General features: G+C 59.2%; 1 protein-coding gene across 4 annotated transcripts in view; it reads right to left on the reverse strand.

The window, feature by feature from the left end:
- Nucleotides 1-2926, reverse strand: part of PKD1 (polycystin 1, transient receptor potential channel interacting) — an 82870-nt gene extending 79944 nt beyond the window's left edge. For all 4 annotated transcript variants that reach the window (XM_038151118.1, XM_038151119.1, XM_038151117.1 and 1 more), the window contains exon 1: nt 2535-2926. In XM_038151118.1, the coding sequence (XP_038007046.1) occupies nt 2535-2761 (227 nt within the window). In that variant the 5' untranslated portion in view covers nt 2762-2926. The remainder of the gene's footprint in view (nt 1-2534) is intronic.
- Nucleotides 2927-11585: the final 8659 nt, after the last annotated feature.

An 11585-nucleotide genomic window follows, 5' to 3' on the forward strand; every position in this document is an offset into this window, starting at 1 on the left:
GGATGGAAGAGCTCAGAAGTGCAAATGCTGCCACTCGAGGCTGCTCCCCCAGTTCGGTTCCCGAGCCGCGCGCCACGGATTATTTGGAAAAACAGCCTTTGCTCCTGGTTCCAGCCAGACTCTGCGCTGCACTTCAAGAACCTGACTCTGGCCGTGGGAAGGGGCCAATATTCCCACTCGCTCTGCCTGGAGACTGCTTCCAGCGAGGTATGTGGTGTCTGCGAGCAGCAGAGCCCATTTCCTTAGCGATTCTTTGGATGGGACACTTCCCCGTGCTCCTGGTAACAGCGTGGCCGCAGTTGGCATTTATTTCCTCAAAGCTGCTCCGTCTAAAACGACGGATACAAGAGGAATTCATTTCCTAGGCCTCGCTTCTACGGCCAGAAATTCGGAATCACAGTTGCTGAGTGCTGCTGCAAGCAAATGGCCGGGAATTCTGGCCTTAGGAATTTTCAAAACTCGGCCTTCCTAAAGGCTGCTTTCGGTTCAGAATAATTAAATCTTTTAAAAAGGGGTTGTTGAGATATTAAAAAATAATTTTTCCTCTAATGAGAGAATATATAAATGTGATTTATCAGTCCATGTTCAACAAAGGGAATGTGAATTATTAGGCAAAACCACTTGCATAACCTCACTGAGCCATGAGCCAGAGTCCCTTCCATCCCAACAGAGACGAATCTGTAAACTCTTCATGGTTAGAACGAGAGTGGGTGCACCTGCATTCTCTGCCATCACCAGGAGGCCAAACAGGGCAGTAAACCTGACAGAAACCCACTTCAGCACATCTCAGCCCAGCCCTGAGAACAGACCAGCGCACGTTTCCAGCCAGCACACACAGTGATGAGCTGCCCAACAGGGACGACTCCACAGCCTGAATTCCAAGCACAAGCTCTGTTTTTTGGAGACACTTCTGCAATCAGAACATGTGCCACAAACACCATCGTCCATCGCTCTGGAGCGTTTCCCCTTCCCATGGTTTTGTTCACCTGCAAGAGCTTTATGTCCCACTTCCATCTGTCACTGCACAATACCCAAAACATTCTGGGAGCTTTTACAACTCAGCGCCTCTGAACAACAATAACATAGTCTCAAACACTTACTACCAACATTAATAACCACAGAAACACATCGTAATAGCCCCAAAGCCTCAAAAAGCCAAATGAAGGACTGATCATCACAGCTGCTCCACAGTGACCAGCGAGCAGCCTGGGGAGCTGCAGATCCCCACCTCAAACCAACAACAGATAACAGAAACCCAGAACCTCCTTAATAAAAACCAGTCTTTTCCAGTTAGGGACTTTCTGCAACAAACAATGGCTGGTTTGTTTGCAAAAGTCTAAATATATCTAGCAAGAAAGAGCTGGAAAACACCTTGGCTGCTGGATTTAGAGATGCGCACATTTTCCTGACGTTAGTCCAGACACAGCGTGCAAAACCTACAACGTATGTTTACTGTGGTACTCCACAACTTCTGCAGTAGCTCTGTATTGACACAAAAAGTGGAAGCTTAGTTATAATATCCAAAGAGAAAAGCAGACCCTTAAAGCAGCGAAATGCCACCAGAAATTATTTCATGTGAGATCTATCCACCGCGCCGGGCCCCACGTCATCGCTCTTATATGAATCACTCGATGCTTTTGTCTCGTCAAGAACTGAAACGCTGCTCCCTACGGAAAACCAAACTTTTCCCCTGCGTCTGTTTTTTGCGTCACGCAGTGAGCTGATTTCAGTGACAGAGCGCATGGACCATTCCAGTGCCCCTCCACCAACACGCCTGACTGACCTACCCAAAACAACTGACACAAACACATCTGTCATCCCATCCCAGCGCTTCCAGGGAGAAAGCCTTGCTACTTGTGAGCTGCGTCTGTCGGATTTGCTTTAAAGCGTGTTTAACCCCCCAAATTAATTCAAACACTCCCTCCCACATACCCTCCTCCCGTTATTCCCCAAGAACCTCCCGAACACAGAACCCCCCGGACCAAACTCCAGAACACAGAACCCCTCCAAACCAAACTCCCTGCATGGAACGCCCGCAACCAAACTTCCCACACAGAACCTCCCGAACCAAACTCCCGGCTCGGAACCTCCCGAACCAAACTTCCCGCACAGAACCCCCCAAATCAAACTGCCAAACACAGAACCCCCCGAGCCAAACTCCCGAACACGGAACCCCCCGAACCCAACTCCCAGCTCGGAACCTCCCGAACCCAATTCCCAGCTCGGAACTCCCCGATCCAAACTCCCGGCTCGGAACCCCCCGAACCCAACTCCCGGCTCGGAACCCCCCGATCCAAACTCCCGGCTCGGAACCCCCCGATCCAAACCCGCGGCTCGGAACCCCCCGATCCAAACTCCCGGCTCGGAACCCCCCGATCCAAACTCCCGGCTCGGAACCCCCCGATCCAAACCCGCGGCTCGGAACCCCCGCTCCATGTCCCCGGCGGGACTCCGCGGTCGCCCGTGTCCCGGTGCGGGCCGATCCCGGCCGGGCCGCTGGCCCCGCGCCCCCTGCCCGGCTGCCCGGTACTCACAGCGCGGTGGCGGCGGGGGGGCACGGCGTCCCCGGGGCGCTCCACGCCGCGGGCCGAGCAGTTGACGGCGCAGGCGGGCGCGGCGCAGGCACAGCCCGGGGCGCAGGGCCGGCAGGCGGGGGCCGGGGTCGCGGCGAGCCCCCCGCACAGCAGCGAGCAGAGCAGGCACCAGCGCGGCAGCGGCAGCCGCGGGGCGCCATGTTTGCGCTGTGCTCCAGTGTCTCCATTTCCCAAAGGCATCTCTCCCTACGGGCGCGGCATGGCCCTCGGCGCGCCGCCGCCGCCCCGGCCGCCCGCCCCGCCGCCTCAGCGCCCGCCCGCCATGGCCCGGCCCGCTGAGGCCCCGCTCGCCGCGCTGACAGCCCCGGCCCGGCCCGGCGCCGCTCGGCTCCGCTGCTCCGCCCGGCCGCGGCCGCCCCCGCTCCGCCTCCCGGCCGGCGGAAACGCGGCGCCGCTCCAGCCCCGGCCGCCCCCGCTCCGGCCCGGCTCGCGGCACCGGGGGCGCGGCGGCACCGAGGGGCAGCGCCACAGCGAGCGGGGCCCGGCAGCGGGAGGATCCCGCGGGGAACGGGGGGTACGGGGGCAGGGGCATCCCGTGGGGAAAGGGGGTCCCGGGAACAGGGGGATCCCGTGGGGAAAGGGGGTCCCGGGGGCAGGCGGGATCGAGGGGGACTGGGGTGTCCTGGGAACTGGGGGATCCCTTGGGAAAGGGGTGTGCTAGGAACAGGGGGATCCCGTGGGAAAAGAATGTCCTAGGAACAGGGGGATCCCGTGGGAAAGGGGTGTCCCGTGGGCAGGCGGGATCTCGGGGAACTGGGGTGTCCCGGGAACAGCGGGATCCCGAGGGGAAGGGGTGTCCTAGGAGCAGGGGGATCCCATGAGGAGGGGGTGTCCCGGGAACAACGGGATCCCGTGGGGATGTCCTAGGAACAGGGGGATCCGTGGGGAAGGTGTCCTGGGGGCTGGGGGATGGCGCGGGACAAAGGTGACCCGAGAGAACGGGGATCCCGTGGGACACGAGGGTCCCGGGGGACAGGGCTGTCCCCAGGGACGGGAGCACCCCGGGAGCAGGGGGTTCCGGGACACAGGAGCCATCCCGGGGACTGCGGGCATCCTGAGCACAGAAGCATCCCGGGGAACATGAGCATCCCCGGGACAGGAGGATCCCCCGAAACAAGGGTTATCCCGTGGGGGACAGCCCAGACACCGGGCAGGGCGGAGAATGCGGCAGGGAATTGTCTCCCAGTGTGCCCACCTGAGCCCTCCCGAGGCTGGTGCTCGTTCCCAAGGGCTGTGGGGTGCGGTAAGGGCTGCAGGGTGTGTGACACAGCAGGTAACTCGGGTACCTCGGAGAGAGAGAGAAAGAGCCAGGCAGGTACTTTCCAGTGCATTTTTTTTAGCATCAAACCCAGCAAATCGGTCAGATTTCAATGTCACTTTCACCCTGCAATGGCCCCGGGCGCTGGCTGTGGCTCACTGCTGGTGACATCAATCCATCATCCCACTACATCTCCTCGGGAAGCTGAATTATTTCTGATTTTAAAAGATAACTAAAATAAAATCTCCATACAACCAAAGGAAGCATCATTACAGAGGGCATCTCCCCAAAACCAGCCCCAGCCCCACTTGGAAAGGGTGGAAGAGCTGTGACAGCTGATTATTGCACCCTGATTTGTTGGTGTTTCACATGTGCTGTGTTTACTCGGGACAGAGGAGGGTTAGCCAAGGTGGTGGTTTGGGTTTGAATCACGTAGGAGTTTCGAAGGCATTTGTGATTTTGGGTACATGGGATTCTCTAGGGAACAAGGGACTGACCCTTCAGCACTGCGCGTGCATCCACTGTGGGCTGTGAATCCCTCCCAGAATCATTTAAGTTGGAAAAGACCCCACCTCTGGCTCGGCCCAGTGGGATTGACCCGGGATGGTCCTGATCCAACAGAATCTGTCAGCACCTGAGTGCTTTTAGCTTTGGGATCGTCCTGCTGAGGCTCTGGCTTCCTGTAGGCAAACTCTGAACAAACCTGAAAAGCAAAGCCTGACAGCATCCAACCCCCCTCCTTGGCATGGTGCTTAATGTATGTGAGAATTTACTTTCCAAAAACATTTTGTGCCTTGAATTTTGGGCTTGAAATGTGCTTGAAAGACACATCATCCTTTGCATGATGTATTGTGCCCAGAATAGCTCCATGGTTACTATTTCCTCATGCCACTACGATATGTTTATTTCCGCTCCCTCAATTGTAAATTGCTTTTTGTAGGGTTCTTTTCCCTTTCTTTTGTACTGATGCCCGTATTCTTTCAGATAACAGCGAGGAGAAAATATCCTGTGTGCAGATTGTAATCAGCAGATCAGCTGGCTAATGGAATCCAGCTGATGGAATGAAGTTCAGGGCTCTCCCCCAAAAACCAGGGCTGCCAAGCTGTAACCAGGGCAGTGAGCAAGGAAATACTTGAGTGAGTGTGCAAGGAGAGAGCAAACCTTGACACAGCGGCCAGAAAATCATTTGTTCACATCAAATCACGACTTTTCGTCTTGGAGGAAAGTCTTGTCGCTGAGCTGGGATGGGTTTTGAAACAGCAGCTGGGGAAAATGATGGAAGTGGAAAATGCACTCTGGGGGTGGGAGGCTGCTGCTCGCTGCGAGGCTGGGAATGGCTTCTTGTGGGGAAGGGATTCTGCTGGATCCTCCCACTGGCGGGAACAGGAGAGTTTCTCAACACTGTTTACTTGAGGCAGAATTCAAAGCCCAGTGAAGAGGCTGTTAATTCTCCCTGTCCTGCATGCAGGCACCCAGCACCTCCCAGACACACCATGCTCAGCAAAACGTGACAGAGCTGTGGCTGACCAGGAATGTCCCTGCTGCCTCCACATCCCCCAGCCAGATCCCAAAACCACTGCAGATGGCTTTGGACAGCCCTGGAGCCCTGTGGCACCTTCCCTCCAGCACCCATTTCTGCACAGGAACCGCAGTTTGGCTCCTACAGCACCAGGTGCAGGTCCAGGAGCAGCCAGTGCAGGCACCTTCTTGTCCAGGTGTGTTGGTGGCCCGTGGAAGGGAAACTGCAGCTGGAAATTGGATTGGAGCCAGCACAGGGAACCTTCTGCCTCCAGCAGCACCCATCCGCTGTACCTCGTGCAGGGCTTGCAAAAGGCAGGGAAAATGCCCCTCTCGACCTCTCAGGTCCCTTGCCAGGAGCTGTGGGGCCTTGGAGAGCAGCTGTGTTGGTGTACGGCCATAGTAACAGCTCCATTTGCTGTTATTCCCCCACTCAGCAATAGCTCTGACCTGGTGGAATAGCTCTGACCAGCTGCTCTCAGCACGTGTCTGGGGAAAGAGCTCTCCCGTGGGAGTGGGACACGGGTATCCAGAGGGGCTGGGGATCCCTGCTCCTGCGGGAGGAGCTGGCTGTATCCCTCCCTGCAGGTTGTTGCACAAAATACGGCTGCAGTTTGTGCCCCCCTTTCTTGTGGGATCACAGAATCATTCAGGAATTATTCAGGTTGGAAAAGAGCTCCAAGACCACCGAGTCCAGCATTCCCCCGGCCCTGCCAAGCCCACCGCTAACCCGTGTCCCCAGGGCCACCTCCACGGATCTGTTCAATCCCCGAGGATGGGGCAACGACACTCCCTGAGGAGCGACCCCCACAGGGACCATCCCATCACCCAGTCCTGCCTCCTTCATATTCCTTCTCCCCCTTTCCCGTCCCGCTGCTCCGGTCGTGCCCCCGGTGGCAGCCGCAGAGCCGGGAGCTGCCCTGGCCCCGGCCCCGGTCCCGGCGGGCTCAGCCCGCTCCCGGGGCCGGTTCGCGGGGCCCGGGCGCCCTCTAGCACCGCCTCCGGGAGCGAGACCGGGAACGAGCCCGGCAATCGCGGAATCACAGAATCCCCCGGGTCCGAAAAGCCCTCTAAGAGCACCCAGCCCAGCTGCTCCCCCAGCAGAGCCAGCGCCACCTCCGAGCCGTGTCCCCAAGTGCCACATCCGCGCGGCTTTTAGAGGACAAGGGGGAGCGGCTTCCCGCTGGCAGAGAGATGGGGAATCAGAAGCGGATTGCTCGGCAGAGCTCCGAGCGCCGGGAAGCGCCTGGCTCCGGGCTGGCCGTGCTGCTCACGCTCGGGCGTTTGGAAAGAAAAACCGATTGCCCGAGCTCGCTAGATTTTTGCTAAGAGGAAATGCCCAGCCTTCCTTGGAAAACAGAAACAAACAGCCTTAAAACTTCCTTGGAAAACAGAAACAAACAGCCTTATAACTTCCTTGGAAAACAGGAACAAGCAGCCTTAAACTCGGAGCTGCCTGGTCACGGCCAGCACCCAGCCTGTTCATTACCCGGAGCAGCGCCGCGGCTCACGCTCCGGCTGCGAATGTCACCTCAGGTGTGCCCGAGCAGAAAGACAAAAGCTGCTGGATGCCACCCGTGTCTCATCGGCCATCTGCCACCAATTAGCGCTGATGAACGTCTGGGCACGCTGCGGGCACTCATTTGCGTGTCCCCCTGGGGCTGCCGCTGCTCCCCGGCCGGCTCCGGAGCCGGGATCGCCTTTCCTCCCCCGGGATGTGCCCACGGACAGACCCGGACAGACCCCAGCCTCACCCCAGCCTCACATCCATCCCCTCGGTGCATCGGGAGCTTCTCCCCAGCTGCCCCTCAGCGGGTGACTTGCTCTCCAGAGCAGCCGCTTTACGAGCCTCTGCACATTTCCACGCTGCTCATTGCCACTGTTTATTGTTTTACAAGGGCCCAGAGCACTGCTCGCATCCCAGGGCTGGCCCGTGGGAGCTCTTGAGCTCTGCGGTGCCAGACTAATTTCCAAAGATGAGGGTTTTCAGGGATTTATTTGTTCCAGCTCCTTGGGCTCTGCTGTGGTGGCTCCAGGCGGTGCCAGGCTCAGGGCCACCGGCTGGGCTCGTGCTCCAGCCACGGTCTGCCTGCTGTGAATCGGTCTGGGATGGAAATGGCCAAGCGTGCAGGGACAACAGAGGCACCTGTGACATTTACACCCTTGCTTTTGAAACCACGGCCACAGTCTAACCCTTCCCTGCCTCAGGATGTGTTTGTGTACAGCTACAAAATACCTCAGATATTTCCAAGCTGACATTATATCCTAAAATATTTGATGCCGCTGAGGCATGTCTGAAAAGCACCTAAAATATACAAAATAGCCTGAAAATATCTCGTATTAGGGAGGCTGGGCATTCTCTCTGCCCTCCCTCTGTTTCAAAGGCCTTTTGAACATCCAACTCTTCCTCCTGTCTCGAAGTCCTCGTGGGTGACCGCTGAGCTGGGGACTGCCCTGCCCTCTGCTCCCGAAACCTTGGCTCGTGTCAGTCTCGGCACGAGGAAAATTCATTTCCTGGCCTCAGCCCAGTGCCAGCTCGTTAGGACCTGGCACAATCACCCTTTCCTGCGTGGGAGGGGGCACTGGGGGCCCAGGGCAGCACCGAGGTTCCCCGGGGATGCCCATGGGGACGTGCCAGGCATTAGGGAAAAGCTCTGCTCCAGAGGAGGGGACTGAGCCCCCTTGGCTTGGCTCTGGGGCAGAGCCCCCATGCCATCCTCCTGCTGCCCGTGGTTTTGCCAGTGTGGGTCCTCCTCTTGTTGGGGTTGGCATTTTCATTGCCTTTTGGAGAGGGAGAAGGGGCCAAAGGGGTGGTTTGGTGGGGGAAGGAGGGTTCAGGCTCTGCCCCTGTGCTGAAAGCTCCGTGTCTGCCCAGCTCCACGGTGTGCAAACCCTCCTGAGGAGCTGGGTGCCGCTCCTATGGATTCGAACACCAAGAAATAAAGAGTTAGAAACAGGCTGGGCTCTCCAAACCTCCCCAGGGACAACATGGGCACTGGCTGGAGGGAGCCACAGGTGGGAGCTGCCCCTCGGGATGGGCCAGAGAGGGGAAGGAGCCCGAGATGGAACCAGAGGGGCTCTGCGGAGGAGAGATGGAAAATGAAATACCCAGACAAAGGAAAGAGGCCGCGATTGTAAGATTGGGCTTGGCAGCCTAAGAAAGGGAAGAGACAAAAGCAGTCTCTGAGCAAAACGCTGGAATTTAACTTTCACAGCTGCAGAAGGAAAACAATGACTTCCCACACAAAACTCGCTGATGGGCTGCGCTGATGAGGAGATGTCTGAGGAATTTCAATTAAAAGCCAGCGACACTGACAAAGGCGATGAGATTGAAGCGTTCAGAGGTGAGTGAGCGATGGGAGGGAAGAACAATAACTGGGGAGGGAGGGAACGGTGCCTGCTCGGAGCTGCGTGGGCCGGGCCCTTCCCAAGGCAGCAGAGTCCTTGCCCGCCCCGGCAGGGAGCTGGGATCCAGCTCCAGCTGTGTCCCGTGCCCTGGGCACCTCCCTCTGCTTCCCCGTGCCCTCCACGGGACGTGCTGGCTGCAGCAGGGCTGTCCCCTCTGTCTGACCTCTCCGGGGGATGTCTGCTCCTCTGCAGGATGAAACTGAGCTCTCTGGGATTGCCTGCCAGCCCCGGGAGCCCCGGCTGCCCTCCCACACCTGCCATCCAGGTGATGCCACTGCCTTCAGGCTCTCCCTCTGGCCACTCTGGAGCCAGAGCTCTGTGTGCCCTCGGCAGAGGACCTGAGCAGGGCTGCAGAGTTACACGAGACTGGGAGAGTCACAGAATGGTTTAGGTTCATCCAGCCCAACTATTCCTCACCACTGCCAAAGCCAGCACTGTCCCACGTCCCCAAGTGCCACATGCACAGGGCTGTTAAACCCCCTCAGGGATGGGCACTCCAGCCTGCCCTGGGCAGCTGCGCCAGGGCTGGGCAGCCCCTCCAGGAGGAAATTCTCCCAAATCTCCACCCTGAGCTGCCCTGGCCCAGCCTGGGGCCGTTCCCTCTGCTCCTGTCCCTGTTCCCTGGAGCACAGCCCGACCCCCCGGCTGTCCCCTCCTGGCAGGAGCTGTGCAGAGCCAGAAATTCCCCCTGAGCCCCCTTTTCTCCAGGATGAGCCCCTTCCCAGCTGCCTCAGCCTCTCCTGGGCCTCCAGCCCCTTCCCCAGCTCTGTTCCCTTCCCTGGCCACTCTCCAGCCCCTCCATGTCATGGAGGGCCCAAAACTGACCCCAGGATTTGAGGCACAGCTTCAAGCAGGGACAGAGAAGTCCCCAACCCTTGGCTGGTGGCACTGCAGCAGGTGACAGCAGAGGCACCACGAGCAGCACAGGGAAAGAGCCTGCAGCATCCTTCCTGCAGTCACCATGCAAGGAAGATGAATATCTTCCAAGCTGGCACAGCTGACACCGTGCCTGGTGGGAATAGCTCGTCCTTGCAGGCTGCCTGCTGGAGAGACAGCTCTGCTCCCTCCGAGCTGGCACCAGGAGCTGGCACCAGCAGGGAGCAGGCTGGGCAGGCTGCTGGGAGAGGCAGGGATGGACAGAGCCCAGCCAGGCCTGGGGCACGGAGCAGCCAAGGCTGGGGAGCGTGGGGGCAGCTGTGGCACGAGGCAGCTTTGGAACAACCCGGAGCAGCGGCAGGAGGCGGGCCGGGAAGGCCTCACACCGAAATATCTCGCCTGGCTCTGAGCACGGCGCGGAACTTCTGGCACACAGAGCCCTGGCAGGTTCCATGCCAAAGAAAACAGGCAGATTGAAAGGCCCGAGAAGCAGTGTTTGTGCAGAGCAGCCGGGCAGAGCACGGCGCTCGGCCCCGGGCGGGCTCCTGGTGTCTCCAGCCCCGTGCTGAGCTCCGTTCCCTGGCGAGGGTGGCTGAGCAAAAGGCAGGTGCCATCCCCACGGCTGCTGGCACAGGTGGCACCGGTGGCACCATCTGCCTCTCCGTGCTCGCATTGATGCAGCAGCACAACGGCCCTCTTGGGCTGACCACCCTGACGGGGACGAGCTGCTTTTCTTTGCTTTCTTTTCTGCCTTTAAGAACCGATTTACATGAATGTAGCCGGCTCCGGGTGCCCCGCTCAGAGCCGCGCCAGATGCCGCAGCCCCGCTTCCCCGAGGCACGCCGTATCTCCAGGCGTCTGTTGTTCCATTCAGCTATTTTTAGCAAACATATCCCCCTTAGTTCAGCTGCCGTTATCTGATTAGTTCCTGTAACTATCCGAGGAGCAACATCTCCAGGCGTGACTGCGGTTCTGAGCAGGCTGTGTCTCTGCGCACGCCTTCCCTCCAGGAGACAAACTTGCCGGAGATGCTCCTCCTCGCCGCGGCGCTCCGAGCTCTGCCCGGGCCGGGTTCGGGGCTGGGGGCAGCGGGAGCAGCCCTGCGGCAGCCCGGGGGGCGCAGGGCCCCTGGCACGGGCGGGGTTACCCGGGATCGCCGAGAAGGAGCCGCGTCCTCCGGCGTTGCCCCGATGCGGCGGCGATGAACAGCTGGCTTTGTTTGCTCCGGCCGCTGACGGAGATTTCCATCATCCCCGCCTGGGGATGGGAGCGGGCAAAGTCCTTCGGGCGTGCCCCGAGGGTGCACGGTGCCAGGGCAGTGTGTACCCCCTTCCTCCCGGCGGGTACCGCCGGTGAAAATCCTGCAGCCCGCAGATGGTTCCAGCGCTGCACTTTGTTCCCAGGCCTCAGCCGCTATTGACTGCAGCTGTCCCGGAAAATCAGATTATAGTGCAAAAGCGTGGCACCCAGTCTGCTCTGCCGAGGCAGCTCTTCCATCTCCCGGGATCCAGGGGAGTGGGATGAGGAGCCTCCGCCGTGACGGCTTTTCCTTCAGCCTCAGCTGTGTCGGAGGAGCGCTGCAGACCCAGAGCTCCTCAGCATTCCCTGGAGCCTGTGACAGCCGTGCCCAAGACTCGGGGTGGCAGCAGGGGGATGTCACCCAGGAGCTCCTCACCTGGCCCATCTCTTGCGGTTAAATCCACCAGAACCCTGCTGCCTGCTCCTGCTCCTCCCCACGGGGTGCTTCAGGGATTATTCACAGATTTAAATGCTCCCAAAGGGAAAATCTCGTCCATGCCCACAGTGAGAATGACCCCTCAGCATCACCACGGCTGTCACCCGAGCTCTGTTGCTGGCCCCGGGCTCTCTGGGACGCTGATCCCTGCCCTGTCAGCTGTCACTCCCTGTGCCAGCGCTGTCCCTTTCTCCAT

This window comes from Motacilla alba, chromosome 14, assembly GCF_015832195.1.
Source record: "Motacilla alba alba isolate MOTALB_02 chromosome 14, Motacilla_alba_V1.0_pri, whole genome shotgun sequence".
Classification (NCBI taxonomy): Eukaryota; Metazoa; Chordata; class Aves; order Passeriformes; family Motacillidae; genus Motacilla; species Motacilla alba.